The sequence below is a fragment of the Cnephaeus nilssonii genome (assembly GCF_951640355.1).
Source record: "Cnephaeus nilssonii genome assembly, chromosome: 8".
In the NCBI taxonomy this organism is placed as follows: domain Eukaryota; kingdom Metazoa; phylum Chordata; class Mammalia; order Chiroptera; family Vespertilionidae; genus Cnephaeus; species Cnephaeus nilssonii.
In genome coordinates, this window is record NC_137079.1 from 87,713,195 (window position 1) to 87,739,164 (window position 25,970).

Consider the following 25,970-nt stretch of genomic DNA (forward strand, 5'->3'; position numbering starts at 1 on the left):
CAACACCAAGCCTCCTGAAAGAACACGGAGGAAAAGGTGATTATTCATGCCAGAATAGAACAACAACAACAAAAAACAACAAGTAAAATATATAAAAATCTTAATTTCTTTTAATACAATAGTCTAGAAAAATCTGTTTTGAAACTACTGTCTTTTCTTATTTAAAAAATTCTAGCAATTTTTCTATTTCATTTTCCTGCACATTATTACAATCACTTCCGGGTCTTGTGAAATTTCCAGGCTGCACACTGGCTCAGGGCAAACCTGTTTGGCTGGTGACAGAGTCTTGGCAAAGCTCACCGCCCCTCCCCAGCATCTATTGCCCCCCAGAGTCCCCAAGGATATGAGCCTGTGCAGGCTGGCAGTCAGGAACAGCTGGATAGGGGCTGAGGGCCACTTGGCCTTTTCTCCAAGGGCGATCCTAACGTTTGGGCAGATGCCTGGCTTCAGCCGAGAGCCTCGTCCAAGAACATTATGATCTCAACTCCTGCTGGCTTCACGCTAGGACCTTAACCCCAGACACCTCCCGGGCAGCAGCTGGGCAGGGCACATAGTTCCTGACATGCTTAGACGGTCCCTAGTTCTCAGCCTTGAGGATGAGAGAGGGAAGAGCAGCAGTTTGGCCTCAGGCCACTGTAGGTTTGTCTTGCAGGTCTAGCCCATGCTGTCTGGGATCGTTAAGCTGATCAGAGCCTCCATTTCCTCACATATAAAGTGGGAATGACCCTGGCTGGCATGAAGCAGCGATGATGTGATATGTATGTTCGGTGCCTGGCAGGCAGTGCTCGGTGAATGGCAGGTAGCACCACGGACAGACGGCGCTGACAGGGCAGTGCCCAGAGCGAAGGTGTGGGGCCTCAGGAGCCACCCACCCCACCAGGGGCTTTCCTGTTTAAGGTGCTGACGAGAACACCGACACAGAACATGCAAAACAACCATGGAGCATGCAGGACCTTTTTATTTAGTCAGTCTTTATTTTAAATGTGTGCTTTTGAAATAGTTTATTAAATATGACCTTTCAAAATTCAATTCTCACAATATTTACAGTGAATTTTGTGCAAGCATATATTGACTGTGAGCTTCTGGCTCCCTCTTTCACATTAATAATTTACAAATCTGTATTACAACAAAACCCCAGCTACTTCACTTATTGTCTCTTAAGCCTAGTTTTGTTTGACAGGTACCAAACTAGGATAAGGGGTTGCTAGGTAAGAGCTAATTCGAACCCAGAGAAAATAAAATGTTTTACTTACTAAAAAGGATTAAACCAAGGCCTTGATTTGCAATTGAAAACATGTGTCCCATGATGTTGTGGGACAGTATTTAAGCAACCAAATAAATTTCCAATGGTTATTGTGCCTTTGTTTTTAAAAATATATTTACACTCATCTCTTCTAATCAAATAAGCAAAACCAGAAAAGACAAACTCTAATAGACTTTGGACTGTCTGGGAATGTTCTAAACGTAATTAGACTAAAGAATGAAGGGCATCAGATGGGCTGCCGGCTGACCCGCCCACGCCAGCACTGGCAGAGCTGCTGCCAGAAGGTCCAGAAGGTTCCCCAGGGCCACACCATCTGCCTCAGGATTCCTCGCTGCGCACAGAGAACATGAACCTGTGCCCCGGCCAAGCAGGGCGAAACCCTGCCAGGTACCTCTCTGGGTAGAGAAACATCTGGTTGAAGAACACAACACCCAATATTGTAAGAAGTAAAGGTTCCTACAGAAAACAATAACTCTTGATTTGGAAACTGCAAGAGAAGATTTGGGACCAACATTTTATAGTTTTTCTACCTTTTCACTGAATACTTTAATAGGAAATTAAGAGTGACAGCTTATTAGAAAATAAGCTGAACAATTTTGTAGTCATTTGACACTTTTTTTATGCATTTCATAATCTGCCCTCCCAATGACAATGTTCCTTTATTTATAAAAATGGTTTAAAGACCTGTGTGACCCTCTGTACATTCTAGGTATCCTAATGCAATGATTCCTACTCTGAAACACTTTCACCACAAAACATTTTCCCCGTGATAAGAATTATGAATGAAATATTCTAAATGTTCATGAATGCTATGGAAGTCAGTGTGAAACATCCATGACTATAGCTGGAACTATGGTTTTGAATCACCTGTTCCGAGTTTCCAAGTGAGCAGGTCACATGATCCAGGTCCGCTATGCCCCTGTGCCCTTGGAAATCCTTGGTTCTGAGCTATCCCTACTGCAGGTGGGGTAAGGGCAGAGGGGGTGGGGAGGTGCCAGGAGTCAGGAGTGCTGAGGACATCCCTTGTGATGGAATGTGGGACAGTGAGCAGAAAGGAGGGCTGAGCAGGGGGTTGGGCATCGATTTCCTAGGAAGGCAAGAACCACCAATTAGAGTTAAAAGACATAGGCGGGGAACAAGAATATCTAGTGAGTGAACACATGGATCTTACTTTCTCAGACCCGTCAGTGCCTTAAGGAATTTGCCCAAGTGCAGGTAAGTCAGTCTTGTGCCTTCTGCCCAGGCCCAGCTCTCCCGAGAATTCCACCCTCTTTGAGGATTCAGTGGTCCATCACTTGGGCTCCTCCTTAGGGTTCATAGGGACTGGGAGCTCAGGGTTGCTTTTCAGCAACAAAAAGTTACAATTGCTTTTATTAACAGCTCTGATTTCACATAATCACAGACTTGATTAAACTGAATATATAATTCTAGGTTAGTTTCTTTTCATTCAAATGTTCATATTCCATCTACACTGAACAATAAACTGAGAAAAATAGGCCCCTCTCATGAGACGGTGACCGGCCAGGAACTGGGTGAGGCTTCAAGGGGCCGTTTTCTTCAAGTCGCGAATCTGTTTAATCAAGTAGTTCTTCTCATCAGTGAACTGCTCATCGTCCGTCCTTTCTTTCTGGAAGCTGCTCAGAAACTCAATGAGTTTGGGTTGATTTTTTAACAGAATCTCCACAATAGGCTGTGTTTTGTGAGGACTGGCCACAAACACCTGAAACATAAAGAAACAAATATGGAGACAAGCAATGCACATCAGGGACAGCACGGATCCTACTTGTTATGTGGTACCTGGGTAAGTGTAATATAGAAAGCCTGGGTCATACTTCCTTTATTAAGGAAAATCAGTAATTCCCCATTCATATCCATTTCCTATACATTACATAAAACTATATTTGATATATTTAAATTTTATCTTATACTTATACATTTAAATTATAATTAAATATATAATTATATATTAAATATAATATATACAGCATATATTTAACACAATATATAATATATTTAGTATACCTAATATGTAATATACTCATCTGGCTTAAAATTTAAAAAGGGCAAAGGTGAAAAGTCCTCCTCTCACCTCCCTCCCCAGAGGTCAGCCCCGTTTTCTCGGGTACGTGGACATTTATAATTTACAATGCCCCGGCCCTTCCTCCCAGAGATGCTAGCTCAGCACATCTGGGCTGCAGGGCTGGCATTCTGTATTTTTATAAAGTTCCACAAAGAGTCTCATATGTACTCCTGGTTGAAACCATGATCCTGGACAAATAATTTAGGAATACTATGAAAGGCAGCAAAAACTATAACAGTAAGACACAATCACTCAAAACTATAATATTGATTGGTACAATGTTTTGCAATGGACATACTTCCTCGTTAGATGCTACTTATATGACTACATGACCAGAATACCCATAAAGGTATCAACTCCTCTGTAGCTCTCCGGGCTCTCTCATGTTCTCTCTCACACTTCAAAGTGTTTCACCACCAGCCCCCTGCCCCGGCCTCCACATCCTGCACCTCCAACAGTGCACTCTGCTCTCAACGTGCTGGGGACAGGATTGCGTGTGACAGTGGGGGCCACAAGATTGAGCCCTAAAGGATCCCCCAACCCAGCAGTTATGGGGAGGGAGAAAACTACACAAAGATGGTAAGAACCACCCGGCCAGTGTGGCTCAGTGGTTGAGCATCAACCTCTGAACCAGGAGGTCATGGTTCAATTCCAGGTCAGGGCACACGCCTAGGTTGCAGGCTCGATCCCCAGGGCAGGGCATGCAGGAGGCAGCTGATCAATGATTCTCTCTCATCACTGCTGTTTCTATCTCTCTCTCCCTCTCCCTTCCTCTCTGAAATCAATAAAAATAGAAATCTTTTAAAAAGATGGTAAGAACCACTGAGGTTCTGAAAGGCCACAGGGGTCCAAAGGAGAGGAGATCACATTAGATCTCTGCGTTTGGAACAGGAAGGGCTCGTGGTGTAGGCAGCGGTCGCCAACCTTCCGGACCTCACGGACCACCAGTGTCCGCGGACCACCGGTTGGCGACCGCTGGTGCAGGTGACATGAGAGCTGGTCTATGAATCAGATTTTCTACTTATTCTTGAGTCAGTTTGGTAATTTGTATGTTCCTAATCATTTGTGCATTTCATCTAGGATATCTAATTTTTTGATGTATAATTATTCATATTATTCTCTTATACTATTAAAAAATTCTATAAGGAGATTGAATCAGTAATCAAAACCCTCCTGATAAAGAAAAGCCTAGGACCAGGCAATTTTACTGGTAAATTCTACAAAATTTTAAAGAATTAACACTAATTCATTTAAAAATTCTCCAAAAAATAAAACAGAAGGGAACACTTCTTAACTCATTCCATGAGGCCAGCATTACTCTGATGCCAAAACCAGATAGAGACATCACAGGAAAACTACAGACCAATATCTTTTATGAATAAAGATGCAAAAACCCTCAACAAAATACAAGCAAACTGAGTCTGTCATCATATGAAAAAGGATGATATGCCATGGCCAACTAGAATTTATTCCAGAAACCCAAGGTTGGCTTCACATAATAAAATCAATGTAATATACCACATGTACTAGGTGGAACTGAAAAAGGGCAAAGGTGAAAAGTCCCCTCAAAAGATGAATGTTCAAGTCCTAACCCTCAGTATCTGGGAATGTGACCTTATTTGGAAATAGGGATGTAATCAAATTAAGATGAGGTCACAGTGGACCAGGGTGGCCCCTAACCCGATGACTTAAGAAGAGGGAAATTGGACCCAGAGACACAGGGATGTAGAGAGGAAATGCCATGTGAAAATGGACAGAGATTGGAGTCACACAATAAGCCAAGGAATGCCCAGGGCTGCTGGGAGCTAGCAGAAGGAGGGGACAGGCATAGAATGCATTCTCCCTGAGCCTCCCACAGCAACCAACCCTGCTGATCCCTTGATCTTAGACTGTAGTCTCCAGAACCGAGAGAAAATAACTCTCTGCTGCTTTAAGCCACTCAGCCTATGGTATTTTGTTACTCCAGGAATCTAATATATCACATTAATTCAATGAAAGGAACCACATGATCATTTCACTTGATATAGAAGAAGTATTCAACAAAACCCAACATCTATTCATAAAACAACCAAAAACTTTCAACATGGGACAACTGGATAGCCACATACCAAACAATGAAGTTGGGCCCTTACCTCACACCATAAGTAAAAAGTAACTCAAAATCAGTCAAAGACCTAAATATAAGAGCTAATAAAATTTTTAGAGGAAAATATAGCGGTACAACTTCATGATCTTGGATTTGGCAATGTTTTTTAGCTATGATCAAAAGCAAGAGCAACAAAAGAAAAAATAAATTGAACATCAAAATTTAAAAATTTGTGAATCACAGGACACTATCAAGAGCATAGAATAGGAGAAGATACTTGCAAATCATATATATGGTAAGTGTCTAGCATCCGAAATACAATAAAGAACTCTTATAATTCAACAACAGGAATACAAACAAGCACTGAGGCCGGTTTGGCTCAGTAGGTAGAGCGTTGGCCCATAGACTGAAGGGTCCCAGGTTTGATTCCAGTCAAGGGCACATACCTCGGTTGCAGGCTCTACCCCAGGCCACAGTTGGGGCATGTGTGGGAGGCAACCAATCAATGTGTCTCTCTCACATCAATGTTTTTCTCTCTCTCTCTGTCTTTTCCCCTCTCTCTAAAAATGGAAATATATCCTCAGGTGAGAATTAACAACAAAAAACAAGCCTTTTTACAAAGGGGCAAAGGACTTGAATAGATAATTCTCTCCAAAGAAGATATACAAATGGCCAATAAGCATATGAAAAAGTGTTCATCATCATTAGTCACTGGTGAGATGCAAATCAAAACCACAGATATTACTTCACACCCACTAGGCCAGCTACAATTTTTTAAAAATGACAATAACAAGTGTTGGCGAGGAAGGGGAGAAACTGGAACCCTGAACACTATTGGTGGGAATGTAAAATGGTGTAGCCTCTGTGTAAAACAGTTTAGCAGTATCTCAATTAAGTTACACACTGAATTACCATAACACTGAGCAATTGCATTCCTGAGTATATACCCAAAGAACTGAACACATTTGTTCAAACAAAAACTTGGACAAGAATGTTCACAGCAGCACTATTCACAATAGCCCAAAGTCCATCAACTAAAGAATGGATAAACAAATTGTGATATATTCATACAATGGAATATTATTAGGCCATAAAAAGGAATGAAGTACTGATTATGTTACAACATGGATGAATCTTTAAGACATGCTAATGAAAGAAACCAGACACAAAAGGCCATAAATTGCGAAATTCCATTTATACAAAATATCTGGACTAGGCAAATCCATAGAGATTGAAAGCAGATTAGTGATTGCTGGGGCTGAAGATAAGGCAAAAGGAGGAGTAATTGTTTAATATACGTACAGGGTGATGAAACTGTTCTAACTAGATAGTGGTGATAGCTGCATAACACTGGAAATAGACTAAATGTCACTGAATTGTACACTTAAATGGTGAATTTTACGTTATGTGAATTTTACTACAATGAGCTACAATTGTTACTTACTTTAAAAAGTAACATTTACAATGTGACACAAAATGCCTGATGTATTAGTATGTTAGGAAGTCACATACTGGAGCCAAATGTGTGACTCTTCTAATTACCATGCTGTGAAGTTTTAGCTAGAAATTGTCTGGCATTGCCCTAGCTGGTTTGGCTCAGTGGATCTCCAGGTTCAATTCTGGTCAAGGGCACATACATCGGTTGCAGGCTTGATCTCCGCCCCTGGTGGGAGGGGGGTGGGGGGAGCGTGCGGGAGGCAACCAACCAATGTGTCTCTCTCACATTGTTTCTCTTTCTTAGTCTCTCCCCCTCCCTTCTACTTTCTCTAAAAAAATCAATGGAAAAATATCCCTGAGTGAGGATTAACAACAACAACAAAAAGGAAATAGTCTGGCATTTGTGGTAACTACATAAGTAACTCATAACAGTCTTTCTTTTTTAAAAGAAGATTAAATATACTGGGCAAACTAAGCTTCTCTGTATCAATCTGAAATAAATATAAAATGTGTTGGAATTTGCAGACAGGCATCATTGTATCAACTCCATTCAATCCATATATTGTACAATAGACCTAAAAATGGTTACATTTGTTTACAAGTTTAAAATTTTGCCTTATTTTTATTTTGTACTAGAGGCCCGGTGCACGAAATTCGTGCACGGAGGGGGGTTGTCCCTCAGCCCAGCCTGTACCCTCTCCAATATGGGACCCCTCAAGGGATGTCCGACTGCCCGTTTAGGCCCGATGGGATCGGGCCTAAACGGGCAGTCGAACATCCCTCTCACAATCCAGGACTGCTGGCTCCCAACTGCTTGCCTGCCTGCCTTCCTGATTGCCCCTAACCACTCTGCTGCCAGCCTGTTTGCCCCCAACTTCCCTCCTCTGCCGGCCTGGTCACCCCTAACTGCCCTCTCCTGCAGGGTTGATCACTTCCAACTGCCCTCCCTTGCAGGCCTAGTCCTTCTCAACTGCCCTCCCTTGCAGGCTGGGTGCCTCCCAACTGCCCTCTCCTGCTGGCCATCTTGTGGTGGCCATCTGTGTCCACATGGGGGCAGGATCTTTGACCACATGGGGACAGCTATATTGTGTGTTGCAGTGATGATCAATCTGTATATTACTCTTTTATTAGATAGGATACCTCCAAAGCACAATGAGTAAGAATCTGAAGGTTTATGTGGCTTCTATTTGGTTTCTAGGACAAAGTTCTTTCCTTTACCCACCACTCACTTCTCTCCTTTTACTCTTGAATGTTAATTTCAACATAATTTTTGTAACACCTCTTGAAAAGGATCCCACCAAGTTTTTGATAGTCCACATGATAAAACTTACAGAATAATACAGCATGAGACTTTCATTCTCTCACTAAGTTCTTCATATAACTGTAATTCCTCAGCCTCTAAAGAATGAAAAAGGAAAATAAAAGTGCCTTCTCTCATTCCAAGGCCTTTCTCAGTCAGGCAACCACAAAAAGAAAGAATGAGCCTACAATTCATGTCATGTAATCTCTATCAGGCATAATTCAAATCAAATCCCATCAGGCAAAGTCTGGGATAATTAAAATGTATAAGAGAACAGTGGTGACCTGGGGGAGAACTTATGAAACCTTGTCTCCTGCTTTTGCTGACTATTCTTTTCCTTATGCTAGACTCCAAGTCCCTATCGGGGACTTGGTCAGGCGGCTGTGGGTGCTAACCCACGCCACCTGGATCCGTGATCCGGGACCTGGGCAGGCGTCTGCGGGTGCTAACCCATGCCGCCTGCCATGGTCCGTGATCCATGATCGTGGACCTGGGCAGCCTGCTGCAGGCATTAACCCACGCCGCCTGCCCTGCTCTGAGATCGATGATCACGGACCTGGGCAGCCGGCTGTGGGCTTTAACCCACGCTGCCTGACCTGGTCCATGATCCCTGATAGGGGCTTTGAGTCAGCTGCCACTGGCGATGGCTGACTCGAAGCCCTTATCCAGGACCTGGTCAGGCGGCTGTGGGCGCTAACCCACGCTGCCTGCCCTCGTCCGAGATCGGTGATGGTGGACCTGGGCAGGCAGCTACGGGCGCTAACCCTCGCCGCCTTCCCTGGTCCGTGATCCCTGATCGTGGACCTGGGCAGGCGGCTGCAGGCCTTAACCCACACTGCCTGCCCTGGTCCATAATTGGTGATGGCGGACCTGGGCAGCCGGCTGCAGGCCTTAACCCACACCGCCTGCCCTGGTCCATGATCGGTGATGGTGGACCTGGGCAGCCGGCTGCGGGCCTTAACCCACACCGCCTGCCCTGGTCCATGATCGGTGATGGTGGACCTGGGCAGCCGGCTGCGGGCGTTAACCCACACTGCCCGCCCAGCTCTGAGATCAGTGATGGACCTGGGCAGGCAGCTGTCCTGGTCCGTGATCGGTGATGGCGGACCTGGGCAGCCGGCTGCGGGCGTTAACCCACGCTGCCTGCCCTGGTCCGTGATCCCTGATCGTGGACCTGGGCAGGTGGCTGCAGGCCTTAACCCACACCGCCAGCCCTGGTCCATGATCGGTGATGGCGGACCTGGGCAGGCGGCTGCAGGCCTTAACCCACACCGCCTGCCCTGGTCCATGATCGGTGATCGTGGACCTGGGCAGCCGGCAGCGGGCCTTAACCCACGCAGCCTGCCCAGCTCTGAGATCAGTGATGGACCTGGGCAGGCAGCTGTCCTGGTCCGTGATCTGAGATCGTGGACCTGGGCAGCCGGCTGCGGGCGTTAACCCACGCCGCCTGCCCTGGTCCGTGATCCCTGATCGTGGACCTGGGCAGGCGGCTGCAGGCCTTAACCCACGCCGCCTGCCCAGCTCCGTGATCTATGATCGTGGACCTGGGCAGCCAGCAGCGGGCCTTAACCCACGCCGCCTGCCCAGGTCCGTGATCGGTGATGGCGCCTGCCCAGGTCCGCGATCGGTGATGGCGGACCCGGGCAGGCGGCTGCAGGGGTTAAGGCCCTGCAGCCGCCTGCCCGGGTCCGCGTCCCCCATCGGTGATGGCGGACCCGGGCAGGCGGCTGCAGGGCCTTAACCCCTACAGGGCCTTAACCCGGGTCCGCGTCCGCGATCGGTGATGGCGGACCGGGCAGGAGGCTGCAGGGGTTAAGGCCCTGCAGCCGCCTGCCCGGGTCCGCGTCCCTGGTGATGGCGGACCCGGGCAGGCAGCTGCAGGGCCTTAACCCCTGCAGGGCCTTAACCCGGGTCCGCGTCCCCGATTGGTGATGGCGGACCCAGGCAGGCGGCTGCAGGGGTTAAGGCCCTGCAGCCGCCTGCCCGGGTCCTCGTCCCCGATCGGTGATGGCGACCCGGGCAGCCGGCTGCGGGCCTTAACCCCTGCAGCCGCCTGCCCGGGGTCCGCGATAGGTGATGGCGGACCTGGGCAGCCGGAGCTAACCGCCTGCCCCAGTCCACCATCATGGCTTGGATCTCACTGGCATGGGTGCTGCCCTTTCCCCGGCCATCTTTGCTGGTTTAACGTGTATATTTGCTCCTGGTTGGCTGGTGGGCGTGGCTGGTGGGCGTGGCTGGTGGGCGTGGCTTATAGGTGTAGCGAAGGTGCGGTCAATTTGCATATTACTGTTTTATTAGATAGGATGGGTTCTGAACTCTGCTGCCTCTAAAGGTAGATGCTGATTTGAGGCAACTAATGCAATACTGCAGTACTCCTCTGGGGCAGCTGGGACCCTGAAGGGCCCTGGTCAAGGCTTGAGATGAACCATTTCATAAGAAATGCACTTCCAAATTAAGATCTGGGAAACCAAATATTTTTTTGTTTTGTTACCCTCACCGGAGGATACTTTCTCCATTGATTTTTAGAGAGAATAGAAGAGAGGGAGGGAGTGCCCTTGACCGGGAATCGAACCCGAGACCTTTTGGTGTGTGTGTGTGGTGGGGAAGGGGGCGGCAAGGACACACTCTAGCCACTGAGAAAACCAGCCAGGGAAAAACCAAATCAATTGAATATATGTTCAAGATAGAGCATTTGTTGGTTCTGTCTGCTGTACCCATTTTTAAATGCTATTTTCAATCCCCCCAAAAGTTATACAAATGAAACTACTTGTGACTTTTCTTTTTAGAATGCATTCTTATTGTCTGTATCCCTTAATTTACACAACATGTTTCAGAAATGCGATTTACGGAGAAAGACAAATATCACGAGCACGATTCAAATATTTCAGAAAACTAAGAGTATTTTAAGCCTGAGTGCTTTTAAAAATGAAAAACAAAAAATTCTTATTTTACACACATATTCATTCATTCTATTCAAGTTCTATTTTGCCAAGAGGGATTTGTGCTAGACCCAATATTGAATAGCTAGTTTTCTCCTTTATATACCTTACTGTCTGTGATACATGCTATAAGCCTAGAGTGCTTTGTACATGGGTTTGAAATTGGGGATCTTGTTATAGTTACACTAGAGGCCTGGTGCATGAAATTCGTGCACGGAGGGTGTTGTCCCTCAGCCCAGCCTGTACCCTCTCCAATATGGGATCCCTCTCACAATCCAGGACTGCTGGCTCCCAATTGCTTGCCTGCCTGCCTTCCTGATTGCCCCTAACCGCTTCTGCCTGCCAGCCTGATCACCCCCTAACCACTCTGCTGCCAGCCTGTTTGCCCCCAACTTCCCTCCTCTGCCGGCCTGGTCACCCCTAACTGCCCTCTCCTGCAGGGTTGATCACCTCCAACTGCCCTCCCTTGCAGGTCTGGTCCTTCTCAACTGCCCTCCCTTGCAGGCTGGGTGCCTCCCAACTGCCCTCTCCTGCTGGCCATCTTGTGTCCACATGGGGGCAGGATCTTTGACCACATGGGGGCAGCTATATTGTGTGTTGCAGTGATGATCAATCTGCATATTACTCTTTTATTAGATAGGATAGAGGCCTGGTACAGGGGTGGGGGCCAGCTGGTTTGCCCTGAAGGGTGTCCCGGATCAGGTGGGGGTTGCCTTGGGGCGTGGGCGGCCTGAGTGAGGGGCCTGTGGTGGTTTGCAGGCCGGCCACGCCCCCTGGCAACGCAAGCGGAGGCCCTGGGATCTGGAATTTATTTTCCTTCCACAATTGAAACTTTGTAGCCTGGAGCGGAGCCAAGCCTGGGGCTCCCTCCGAGGCCGGCAGCCATTTCTGTTGGGGTTATAATTGAAACTTTGTTGCCTTAAGCGGGTGGGCCCCGCCAGGGTGTGCGGAAAGCTTTGCTTCCCCTGTTGCCGGCGGTAACCCTGGCCTGCTCTCTCCAGCTCCGTGGCTGCCGCCATTTGTTTGAATTTGTTTACCTTCTACAATTGAAACTTTGTAGCTTGAGTGGAGGCTTAGGCCTGACAAGGGCAGGCGGAAAGCTTGGCTTCCTCTGTTACCTAGGAAACCTTGCTCTCTGTGGCTGTAGCCATCTTGGTTTGGGTTAATTTGCATGCTTGCTCTGATTGGGTGGTGGGCGTGGCTTGTGGGTGTGTCAGAGGTATGGTCAATTTGCATATTTGTCTATTATTAGGTAGGATAGAAGTTACTAAAAAGAAAATTTCATTCTGTGCAAGTGTAGAATAAGACCTTTTCATTCTAAAGGTTCACCTTCCCAAATGAATACAATATTTAGACTACTTTGATACTAGTTAAAAGTAGTTGATGAAACATTAGCTGACATAAACACTTTTTCAGTGTACTATTAAAATTTTTAGAAAAAGTTTTGTTATTAAATCAGATCACAGCTGACTCCTAAATTCATTTGGTCTCAATCGCTTTCTCCATCAGTAGACTTAGATTTGGTGCATTGTGACTGGGGAAGTTGGCCTGTTAAAAAATGGGTCCCTAAGGAAGTGGGTAATTTAGGGTTAGTCTTTCACCAAATTAATGTGTAATTCTGCTTGCTTTTCAGTAAGACCACATGAAAATTATTCTCAACTAGTATGTTTCTTGTTCTGTATACTTTTTTTTAGATGAATTATCAAGCTGGCCTTTGAATTTTGGAATAACCTAGGATAGAGCTTCTTGTTTTCATAGAAATGGCTATTGTGGTCAACTGCTAGGATGTGGATGACAGAGTGATACTAGTACACTTAGGACCAATTTTGGCATGAGCCATCCCCAAATTCCAGCAGCTCTGAGAGGTGAGTCAAAAGGCACAGACCACCCACACCCCTACACGGTTTGGTGGGAAGTGGCAACAAGTCCTTTGCGGTTAAGGAGGTTAACAGAGAAGGGAAAGGAAGATTAGCTCATAGCTGATTCCTACATTCATAATGGGCACATCTCTGGGAAAGCCAGATGACAGAGACAAAGGTCACCTGAACCTAGTATCTTAGACCTAGACTTCAGTGTTACTCATTCTGTAAGTGAGGAAATGATAGATCCAGATGGATTTGCCCAAAGTCACTGCTGGCAATTGAGCCAGAACAAAAACCTAGGTCCCCTGACTTCCATCCAGTTCTTTCCTGCTGTCACCACACCATCCTGCTGTCAACAGGAGAACATGTGAAATGGCATCTCATGTCAGTCCCTGAACTTATCAGCAAGCTAATGAAAATGAGACACTAATAATCTGGCAAAGACATTTTTAGTCATGTGTTCCACATTTTCTGCACCTTATGGAAGGTGCTTTGGGGGAAAAACTATCAATAAAGAACTGTGAAAAAACTCTAGGCCTTCGCTGTTACTTTTTCTAAATAACAAGATATTATTTTTGGCAAGTAAACAATTTGTTTCACATTTCAGAAGGAACATAGTTGGGGTACAGGGTAGGGTTAGGGTTATACACATATGCAAGTAAACAGTCAACTATTTTTAAATTTACCTAATCTGTCTGATGATTAGATGATCCAAATTCTGATCTCAAAGGATGAAAGTAAGTTATTTCTATTTTGCCACCCACTGAATTATGCATAATTTTAGCATAATTATATAAAGCTTGCTCTCTTCTAGAATGAGATATTAAAATTCCATGGAAGCTGAATGACATGACATACAGTTTTACTGTCAAAAGGGTCATAACAGGGACAATCATTTTATACTACACTAGAGGCCGGTGCATGAGATTCGTGCATGGGGCAGGGGGTGTCCCTCAGCCCAGCCTGTACCCTCTCCAATCTGGGACATCCCTCTCACAATCCAGGACTGCTGGCTCCCAACTGCTCGCCTGCCTGCCTTCCTGATTGCCCCTAACCACTTCTGCCTGCCAGCCTGATCACCCCCTAACCACTCCCCTGCCAGCCTGACTGATGCCTAACTGCTCCCCTGCCAGCCCGATTGCCCCTAACTGCCCTCCCCTGCCGGCCTGGTCACCCCTAACTGCCCTCCCCTGACAGTCTGGTCACCCCTAACTGCCCTCCCCTGCCAGCCTGTTCTCCCCCAACTGCCCTCCCTTGCAGGCCTGGTCCCCCCCAACTGCCCTCCCCTGCAGACCTGGGTCCCCCCAAACTGCCCTCCCCTGCAGGCCTGGTCCCCCCCAACTGCCCTCCCATGCAGGCCTGGTCACCCCTAACTGCCCTCCCCTGCAGGCCTGGTTGCCCCCAACTGCTCTCCCCTGCAGGCCTGGGTCCCCCCCAGCTGCCCTTTCCTGCAGGCCCAGTCGCCCCCAACTTCCCTCCTCTGCCGACCTGGTCACCCCTAACTGCCCTCCCCTGCAGGCTTGATCGCCCACAACTGCCCTCCCTTGCAGGCCTGGTCTCTCCCAACTGCCCTCCCCTGCTGGCCATCTTGTGTCCACATGGGGGCAGCTATCTTTGACCACATGGGGGCAGCCATCTTGTGTGTTGGAGTGATGGTCAATCTGCATATTACTCTTTTATTAGATAGGATAGGCATTTTCTAGTCCACAGCAGTCTATTTTTGTTCCATCAAATTTGTGTTTATTTTTTATGAAATAATTATAACAGAGAAGAGTATAGGAATAATTGAAATTTTTAAAATAAAATATTACAGATATAATTAAAGCCTATTGGACACTTCTTCATGATACCATTCTCTTCCCTAACCCTCCCCTGCAGGTTTTTAGACAATACCTGCATAACTGAATCCACATATGGTATTGTTTTTGCATGTTTTCAAACTTTAAATAACATCCTTTTAATGTTTGTTTATCCCATTCAATGTTTCTGAGGTTTATCCACACTGATTCATTAATTTTAACCCATTAATATATGCAGTTATATGGCTATGTCACAATTTTTATTTCCCCAGCCATTTATGTTTTTTCCCTCTAATTTTACACCATTCTAATCAATGTTGCAATGAACATTTCTGTACATGATTCCTTATGCACACTTTCAATTCTTAATTTTGCTAAACTGTTCTCAAAGTAGTTGTACCAATTTACAGTGTATGAGGGTTCTCACAGCCTTCAACATTACCAAAATTTGATATTGTCAGACTTAAACATGTTTGCTAATATAAAGAATGTGAACTGATATCTCATCAATGTTTTAATGGACATTTCCATGATTACTAGTAAGATGAGCATCTTCAACTATTTATTGGCCAATTAGGTTTCCTCACCTGTAATTATCAACTTGTATCCTTTGCCCATTTTTCTATTGAATTGTCTTTTTATAAGTTACCCGAGGCCCAGTGCATGAATTTATGCATGGGTGGGGTCCCCTGGAGTAGCCTGCAGGGATTGGGGCCCCAGCTCGCTCCCCCAGGCTCGCAGCCCCAGCTCACACCCCCAGCCTTGCAGACCTGCCTGGCACCCTGCCATGGCCTGGTGCCACTCCTTCACCTGCTCCACCATCCCGCCTGTGGGGCGATTGGCACCTCCCAACCCCCGCCTGAATCCCTCAGTGCCTGGGAGCCGGGTAGCGGCCCCACCCCCTGCCACTGCTGCTGGTCGCCATCTGCGGGGCAATCGGTTTGGGCCAGACCCCCTGCCTGGCTCCCTCAGTGCCTGGAAGCCGAGCGGCAGCCCCGCTCCCCGCTGCCACTGGTCACCATCTGAGGGGCGATTCGTGGGGCAATTGGGCCCCTGCTTGTACCCGCCTTGGCCTGGCGCCACCCGCTCACCTGCTCCACCATCCCACTGTGGTCCCACTCTTGTCAGTGCCTCCACTGCTGCCCACTACCAGCACCATGTTGCAGACGTCCGCCATGTTTCGCGCCGCCCCCTGGTGGTCAGCGCACATCATAGCGAGCGGTCAAACTCCCAGTCGAACAACCGCCCGAGGGGACAATTTGCATGTTAGGCTTTTATTATATAGGACTAGAGGCCCAGTGCACAAAATTCGTGCATGGGGGGGTCCCCTCAGCCCAGCCTGCACCCTCTCCAATCCATGACCCCTCGGGGGATGTCTGACTGCCGGCAGTCAGACATCCCTCTCACAATCTGGGACCACTGGCTCCTAGACGCTCGCCTGCCTGGTCACCCCTAAATAGACCCCCTGCCAGCCTGATCACCCCTAACCGCCTCTGCCTGCTGGCCTGATCACCCCTAACTTCCCCCACACACACTGGCCTGGTCGCCCCCAACTGCACCCCCTACTGGTCTGGTTGCCCCATGCGGCCTGCTGTTCAGTCGTTTGGTTGTCCCTCACTAACGCCCCTGCCGGCCTTGTCACCCCACGCAGGCTTCTGTTCAGTCATTACTGTGGGGGCGTCCTGACAATTTGCATATTACCGTTTTATTAGTATAGATATGTATCACATTCTATCCTGTCTTTTCACTCTGCTTATGTCTTTTTCAGCAGTTTCAAATTTTAATGTGATCAAGTTTATTAATATTTTCTATTATGTTTTATGATTTTTATTTCCTTTTAAGGAAATTCTTCCCACTCTAAAATCATAAGGACAGTCTCCTATTTTCTCATCTAAAAGTTAACAAAATTTTGCTTTTCAAGTGTAGTAGGTCTTTACCTAGAATTTATTTCTGAGTATAATGGAGCATAGAACTTTCTTTATAGATAATCCTTTACCTACAACCACTTATTGAATAGTGAACCCTTTCTTCACTGATTTTTTTATAATCTTTCCACTATCAAATATCAAGTTTCATATTTACTAAGGTTTATTTCTGGGCCCTGTATTCTGTTTTGTTGTCCTATTTGTCTATTTCTGTGCCAATACAATATTGTCTTCATTTATTACAAATCCATAAGTTTTTTTTGTTATTGTTGGCATTTCAGGTTTTATTTAAATAAATTTTCATTTTTAAAGTACAGTTAACATAGAATATTATATTAGTTTCAGCTTCACAACATAGTGACTATTCATTTATATAACTTACAAGGTGATCACCCCAATAAGTCTAGTACCCATCTGACACCATACAGTTATTACAACATTGACTATATTCTTAATACTGTACTTTACATCCCTGTGACTGTTTTTATAACTGACAATTTCACACCTTATTCCCTTCCTCTTTTTTGCTCATCCAGCCAACCCCCTCCTATTTGGCAACCATCAAAATGTTTTCTGTACCTATAAGTTTGTTTCTGTTTTGTTTGTTCATTTATTTTGTTTTTTAGATTCCACAAATAAGTGAAATCATATGACATTTGTCTTTCTCTGTCTGGCTTATTTCCCTTAACATAATACCCTCTAGGTCCATCCATGTTGTTGCAGATGGCAAGATTCTTTTTTATGGTTGAGTAATATTCCATTGAATGTATGTACCACTTCTTTATCCATGCATCTTTCGATAGACACTTAGGTTGCTCCAATAACTTGGCTACTGTAAATAATGCTGCAATGAACATAGGGATGCATATGAATTTTTGAATTAGTGTTTGTGGTTTCTTCAGAAAAATATCAAGAAGTGAAATTGTTGGGTCCTTCTTTGTCTCTTATAGCCTTTGTTTAAAAAATTGTATTTATTAATTGAGTTTTAGATACAGGGAGGGAGGGGAGGGAAGGGAGGAAGAGAGGAAGAGAAAGAGAAACAATTTGTTGTTCCACTTATTTATACATTCGTTGGTTGATACTCATATGTGCCCTGAATGAGGATCGAACCTGCAACCTTGGTGTATCAGGATGATGCTCTAACCAACTGAGCTATTTGGTCAGGGCCTAGCCTTTGTTTTAAAGTCTATTTTGTCTAATATAAGTGCTGCTACCCCACTTGTTGTTGTTGTTGTTTTGTTTCCATTTTCATAATTTTTTTTCCCATTCCTTTACTTTCATTCCTGCATGTCTTTTGATTTGAAGTGGGTCTCTTATAGGCAGCATACATATGGGTCTTATTTTCTTATCCATTCAGACATCATACGTCTTTTGATTGGAGTATTTAATCCATTTATGTTTAAAGTAATTATAGATAGGTATGTAGTTGTTGCCATTTAAAGTAATTATAAATAGGTATGTAGTTGTTGCCATTTAATTATTTATATTTATCTTTTTCTTCTTCTTCTTCTTCTTCTTAAAGAAGTCCCTTTAACATTACTTGCAATATTGATTTGGTGGTGACAAGCTCCTTTAGCTTTTTTGTGTCTAGGAAGCTCTTTATCTGTCCTTCAATTCTAATTGAAAGCTTTGCTGGCTAGATTAATCTTGGTTGTAGGTCTTTGCTTTTCATCACTTTGAATATTTCTGGCCAATCCCTTTTGGCCTGCAAAGTTTTTGTTGAGAAATCAGCTGATAGTCTTATGGGAGCTCCCTTATATGCCACTAACTGTTTTTTTTCTTTCTGCTTTTAAGATTCTTTCTTTGTGCTTAAACTTTGTCATTTTAATTATGGTGCATCTTGGTGTAGGCCTCTTTGAGTTCATCTTGTTTGGGATTCTCTGCACTTCCTGGACATATGTGTCTATTTACTTTAGCAGATTAGGGGAAATTTTCTGTCACTATTTCTTCCGATAGGTTCTCAGTCCCTTGCTCTCTCTCTTCTTTTTCTGGTACCTCTATGATGTAAATGTTGGTATACTTGATGATATCCCAGATACTCCTTAAACTATCCTCATATCTTTGGATTATTTTTTCTTTTTGCTGTTCTGATTGCGTGTTTTCTGCTACCTTGTCTTTCAAATTGCTGATTCAATACACTCATTCATCTAATCTACTGTTGATTCCTTCTAACGTATTCTTCATTTCTGACTGGTTTATTTTTATGTTTCCTATCTCTATTTTCACGTTTTCCATGTCTTTGTTAAAGTTCTTACTGATTTCCTCCACTATTCCCCTAAGTTCATTGAGCATCCTTATAACCATTGTTTTGAACTCTGCACTGGTAGATTGCTTGTCTCCATTTTGTTTAGTTCTTTTTCTGGAGTTTTGTTCTGTTCTTTCATTTGGGACATATTTGTTTGTCTCTCATTTTGGTTGCCGCCCTGTGTTTTTTCCTGTGTTAGGTAAAGCTGTCTCCTAGTCTTGGTAGAGTGGCCTTATGTAGTAGGTGTCCTATAATGTCAGTGTTACAACCTCCCTGGTCACCTGAGCCAGGTACCCCATGTGTTTCCCTGTGTGGGTTGTGTTTGTGTGTGCCCTCCTGCTGTAGTTGAGCCTTGATTGCTACTGGCATGCCAATGAGAGGGACTGACTCTCAGGACTGACTATGACTATAGTGGAGGAGCTGTTGTGCAGGGGCTTACCCTATGAAGTAGGATTCCCTTTAGCAAGGCTCTGATGCCTTCTGAGTCCACCCTTTAGGTGTGTTGTTTGTGGAGATGGTTGGGTGGTCCTCTGGTGTAGTCTGAAGCTGGCCTCTTGGTGTGCTTGTTCTGGGGTCTCTTAGGAGGGGGTCAGGTGCACTGCCTGTGCCCTGCCCAGGGCCACTTAATATGATCTGCAGATGGTTGGTGCTTCTGCCAGATTTGGGGCTGCTTAGTAAGAAGTATGGGCACAATGAGGTCAGATACTGCTTACTTGAAGTTTATGAACCTTTGAGAGAATTTAGTAAAGTAACGAAGCATGAGCATGACAGGCTGTTTGTATGGAAAGCCACTGGAAGTGGCCTGGGTAGGCCATCAAGTTGGGTGGGTGGGGGAATCACCAGGGCTGGGCAAATGGTTTTAGCCGCGTTGATGGAGACTCAGACTTGGTGCCAGCCTGAGCCTGCAGGCTAGGTGGGAGAGGGCTGAACAAAGGACCAATGGCCTCTGCCAGCCCATCTGTCTGAAAGAAAGCCGTTACTCCAGTATGTCCTGGTGCTTTTTCAGCCACAATCCCAGCACTGGAGCTCAGAGCAGTTGAATTCATCAGCGAGTAAGTCCATGCGCAGGCCCTAATGCCTAGGACTCCAGCAGCCCTCCTTCTCACCAGATTGAATCCTCCCAGCCTCAATCCCCATAGGTTTTCACAGCCAGAATTTATAGGGACTTCTCTTCCCTGCATTGGAACCCTGGGCTAGGAAGCATGGATGTGGGCCTGGGACCTCTCTTCCTCAGCAGGGACTTCTGAAGCTGAGAAAACTGCCACATATGGGTGTGGGACCAGCCCATTCTGTGTCTTCGCCCCTCCTACTTGTCTCAATGTGGCTTCTTTTTTTTAACATAATTTTCATTGATTTCAGAGAGGAAGGGAGAGGGAGGGAGATATAGAAACATCAATGATGAAAGAAAAATCATTGATCAGCTGCCTCCTGCACACCCCGTACTGGGGATTGATCCCACAACCCAGGCATGTGCCCTGACTGGGAATCGAACCTCCTAGTTCATGGGTTCATGTTCAACCACTGAGCCACACTGGTCGGGCTCAATGTGGCTTCTTTTTTATACCCTTAGTTATGGGATTTCTGTTCCACTACACTTCAGGTGGTTCTCAATGATTGTTGTTCTGTAGTTTAGTTGTAATTTTGATGTGGTCACGGGAGGAGGCAAGCATAGCATTTTCCTACTCTGCCATTTTGACTGGGCATATAAGTTTAAAATTTGGTAGGGAGGATTCCTCTATCAGTTCTTCAAAATTACCATTGATACTCCTAGGCCATTACTTGTGAAAGGGGTCAATGGGAGAGGGATGGGAGGGGACATCTGCAATACTTTCAACAATAAAGATAAATGTTTAAAAATCAAACAACAATAACAACAACAAAAAAATAAAAACACAAAAAAATAACAAATCTTAGAACTAGCTTGTTAAGTTCCAGGAAAATTCCTGTTGGGATTTTGAATGTAATTAAATGGAATTTATAAATTAATTTTGGATTTAAATTGCTCTAGTAACTTTTTGGACAATGAAGATCTGGTGGCTGAAAGATGGATTAAAACTGTTTTTTACCTCTCAGAGCAACAATTAAATCCTATATAATAAAAGCCTAATATGTACATTGACCGAACAGTGGAATGACTGGCAGAACAACAGTCACTATGACACACACTGACCACCAGGGGGAAGACGCTCAATGCAGAAGCTGCCCCCAGCCCACAGGCCCCGACCAGTGGCAGCAGTGGGGGGGGCAGGACCGTCGAGTGGGCAGCGCCAGGCCAGCCAAGGTGGGTGCCAGCGGGGGCCTCCCTGATCGCCCCACCGGTCACCCCATAGATCAGCCCTGATCCTCGGCCAGGCCTAGGGACCCTACCCATGCACAAATTTTGTGCACCGGGCCTCTAGTATCTTATAAATTGCCATGTGTCTGATAAATTCAATTAATGAACATACATTATAAAGACTAAAAAAAGCTCACCTAGCCTGCAGGAATATTTAAGTAAACTAAAATAAATATACCCAATGATAAACTATGATACCAATAAAACTACTAGCTCTAAATATGACATATAATGATAATGAATTAATGTTTACTGATGTTATAGCATTCAGTGCTAAAATCAGGATATAAATTTTGTATACAATGTGAATACAGCTGTAGAAAAAAGACCCTTCAAATACGTGCACAGGAAGAGAAAACTTACTAAAGTCTTTACAATAGTTAGGAGTATGGGATTACAGATTAGATTTTTCTCATCAACCATAATCTATAAAAATCTATTGTCTAAAGTTTCTAGGAGGCCATTTGATTACTTACTAGAGGCCCGGTGCACGAAATTCATGCGCGGCGGGGGGCCTCAGCCTGGCCTGCGCCCTCGGGGGATGTCCACTGCCAATTTAGACCCGATCCCCGCTAGCCTAAACCAACAGTTGGACATCCCTCTCACAATCCAGGATGCTGTATGCACCAGTGACCACACTTTTCATACAGGTGAAAGGCATCTTGCTGTTGTATGGGCAGCTACATTTTTTTACCCTGATTATAAAAAGTAGTACATAACATGATCCTTCTGGGGCAGTAGTCCCATTTTCCCCATCGTATGGGTGGAAAAACTGAAGCAGAGAGAAGTTAAGTAATTGGCTTTGTCACACAATTATAAGTGTTAGCATCAGGGCTGACCACAAAATGTGCAAGCCAGAGTCCATGCATGTCATCGCTGCATCATCCTGTTTTTTCAGTGCTAGAGAGACTTGCCAGGTTTTAATTTTTAAATCTTAGAGACTGTTCCCAATATATAGAGTAGGGTCCCTAGGCCTGGCTGGCGATCAGGGCCGATCTGTGGGGTGACCGGCGGGCAGGGTGATCAGGGCACCCCAGCTGGCACCCACCTTGGCTGGTGGCCTGGCGCTACCCACCAGCTGGTGCCCCGGCCCCCAATCGCCACTGCCGGTTGCCCCCTGGTGGTCAGTGTGTGTCATAGCGGCCGGTCGTTCCACCGGTCATTCCACCATTCGGTCTATTTGCATATTAGGCTTTTATTATATAGGATACTAATGAAAAAAGTATTAGGAAGAGATAGCAGGTATTACAGGGGCTAGCTTTCTTTCACAGGAAAATGCATTTACAAAAATATTTATGAATAAGTAATAAAAGTGAGTAGTACCCAAGTGTTTCTTCATTGTTTCATTTAAGGTTCAGAGAAATACTTAAGGTAGAAAGCAAAGCATTCAAATTCTCACACTCAGGATTTGGGTTCTAGCTCAGTCACTGATTATTTTAGTAACTTTTAGGAAACAGTATCTACCTATCCTATCTAATGGAGGGAATATGCTAATTGACCATCACACCCTCACAAAGATGATGGTGCCCACAGCCAATAAGGAGGGAATATGCTAATTGACTGCCAAACCCTCAAAGATGGCGGCGCCCACAGCCACAAGATGGCGGCGCCCAGTCCCCTTAGTCCCGCTGGGGTAGCAGGCACACAGCATGGCCAGGTCCGCCCCAGGTGGGTCTGTCCATTCCGCGCGCCTGACTCCGGAGTCCCCCAGTCCCCTCAGCCCCCTCGGATATTAGCTGCCCAGCTGCCCAGGGCTGGCCCAAGGCACAGGCAAGCCTCGGATGGCGGCTGCCTAGCCACTCAGGGCCACCTGAGGATCAGGTAACCACGGCCAGCCAAGGCTTGCGCTGCCGGCAGTGGCAGCAGCAGAGATATGATGGGGGCGTTGTCTTCCCCTGATCACCGGGTCGCCTCCTGCCCTGAGGGCTCCCAGACTGTGAGAGGAGGCAGACCAGGCTGAGGGACCCCCGTCCAGTGCATTAATTTTCATGCACCAGGCCTCTAGTTTTCTTAATAAAAAAAGAAAATATTTAGAGATATGGATTAGTTAGAAACCTTTTAGAAAGAAATGGGCATTCATTAATTTAACTCTAAAATTTCAATTAAGTCATGCAAAACAAAAGACTGCCTATTTAATTTTTTCTCAAGTATAAAGGAGAATAAAAAGTAAGGAGTTTGCCACTTGAAACTGGAAAACAAATGCCCACTTTATTTCTGTAGCTTACACTTTACCTTAAAGACGTGAAAGGCTTCAAATTGAATATTGGGACTTTTATCTCGAAGGAGGTTCATCATCAATTTGAGGTTCTCTGGCTTGCTGATGTACTTTGTCATAATGGCAAAGTTGTGTCTATCCAGGATCAGTTCACCCAGCAGCTATAAACAAATAAAACAAAAAATCAATGCTATAATCTGAGAGCCATCTTATTCAAAATACACCTCGCTGCTTCCCACTGAAAAACAAAATATAAATATGAGTTTAGAATGTTGACATGAAAAAAATTGAGAGTCCTTAAGCGCATCTTAAAGCACAGGCATGAAAGCAGTAGTTATTTTAAGCTTTTTACAGTTTTGTTAAAGTCCGTACTTAATGCATTTCTGAATCTATTTTTAAGCCAATCATTGCTGCAGCTTTAAAAAGCTCACTCTATAGCTCTAATCAAGAGCTAGTGAGAAACTAATTTATTATTTTCATTGCTTAAATCAGTGGTCGGCAAACTGCGGCTCGCGAGCCACAGGCGGCTCTTTGGCCCCTTGAGTGTGGCTCTTCCACAAAATACCACGGCCTGGGCGAGTCTATTTTGTGGTGGCGTTAGAAGAAGTTTAAGTTTAAAAAATTTGGCTCTCAAAAGAAATTTCAATCGTTGTACTGTTGATATTTGGCTCTGTTGACTAATGAGTTTGCCGATCACTGGCTTAAATTATCTTGAGGTAGGATAAGAATAACAAAATTGACTCTACAATTATACCCCCATTACCTAAATTAATGTACTCTAGTAGCTTACTGGGGAAAAAATAGGTTATGTAAAGTGGCTTATATTTCCCCCCAAATTTTTATTACAAACTCTGATATACAACCAGAAAAAAAAATAATTGATTCTCAACCCAAATAAAGTTTAACATGTGCAGCACGTTTTTATAAAAAAGTAAAGCAAAACATTTTCTGGTGACAAATGAATAGTTCCCAAAATGCAGCATTACTCTATGTTATGAACTGAATGCTTATGTGCTCTCCAAAATCTACATGTTGAGATTCTAACCTCCAACGTGATGTGTAGGAGGAGGAGGGGTCTTTAAGAGGTTAGTGCATGAGGGTAAAAACATCATGAATGGGACTGGTGCTCTTATGAAAGGGACCCCAGAGAGCTCTCTCACTGCTAGAATTTTAATCTTGGACTCCCCAGCCTCCAGAACTACAAGAAATATTTATTATTTAAGCCACCCAGTCTATGGTATTTTGTTATAGCAGCCAGAACAGACTAAGATACTTCAAAACAAAATAAAAATACCAAAAGTGAGAATAGTTGAAGAGACTCTAACAGCACAGCTTAATGTGCTGCTGCTATATCTCATAAACTTGTATTCTCACTGTAGTGGTAGCAATTCCTAAAGCTTTGGCAACCAGGCAGTTGAAGTGTACCCTTAACATAATTTTATATGTGATATATTTATTTTCCAAATCTCCTATTTACTGGAATTTTTCTAGATGTCCAGGATAGTAATACATCGCATAGATGTTTAAGTGCTGGATGGAAGGAGAAAGCACATGAAACTGTCTACCTCACAACACAGTCTAGCAACATAACCCCAGGAGTAGGGGTGTGTATGTAATAGGGGTGTGTGCGTACATTGTGTGTGTGTTTGGCAGCCAGGGAACAACAACCTTGCCTGTGATGCATCTTTTGTCTATTTAACAAATGAGAAGTACACACCTGTAAGTAATTTGAGTGTACAAAAGTAATGTTTGTTAAACATAGAAAATGATGACTATAGTTGCGTGTTAGCTGGTTACCAGTTAGTCATATACATATGGAATGGCAAACATGTAAATCGTTGATCTTCATCTTCCTTAGTCTCTCTGTAGCATCTAAAGCTAACTGAACACTCTTCTGGAAACTTTCTTTGCTTTTGGTTTCAAGGCCATTTCATTCTTCTGGTTTCTTACCTCCTGCAGCGTATTCCTTTGCTGCCTCTATTACTGACTTGCTTTCCTTCGGCACTACATATGCAGGAATTTTCCAAGCTGTATCCTTGATTTTTCTCATTCATTCATTCATTCATTCCAAGCTGTATACTGGAATCACTTAGCTTTTATTTCCCAACAGTCTCATCTAAGTACATGGCTTCAACTATAACATCTGGGAAAGTGTCTCTCAAATCTACATTTCCAATTTCAATTTTTTTCCTAAACTCCATGCCCACATTTCTAACTGTCCACCAGGCAGCCCCAGCCAAACACTTTCCTGGCCTATCACACTTAATGTCTCTTTCCTCTTTTCTCTTTGTTAACGACATTATATCTTCTAGTGCCTTAGGGCAGAGTGTTGAAATCTTCCCAGCTCCTTTCTTTCTCTTGCTCCTCACATAAAATCTACATCCAAGATCTTCCAATTTTCTGTTTCTAAGAGCCTCAAAGATCTTTCATTCAATTTTTAATGCCAGTGCCCTCATCCAAACCCTCACTGCCTTTCACCTGGA

General features: G+C 44.7%; 1 protein-coding gene across 6 annotated transcripts in view; it reads right to left on the reverse strand.

The window, feature by feature from the left end:
- Window positions 1–615: 615 nt before the first annotated feature.
- Window positions 616–25,970, reverse strand: part of CAB39L (calcium binding protein 39 like) — a 172,035-nt gene continuing 146,680 nt past the window's right edge. For all 6 annotated transcript variants that reach the window (XM_079779126.1, XM_079779127.1, XM_079779122.1 and 3 more), the window contains 2 exons: window positions 23,505–23,648; window positions 616–2,984 (listed from right to left, as the gene is read on the reverse strand). In XM_079779126.1, the coding sequence (XP_079635252.1) occupies window positions 2,805–2,984; window positions 23,505–23,648 (324 nt within the window). In that variant the 3' untranslated portion in view covers window positions 616–2,804. The remainder of the gene's footprint in view (window positions 2,985–23,504; window positions 23,649–25,970) is intronic.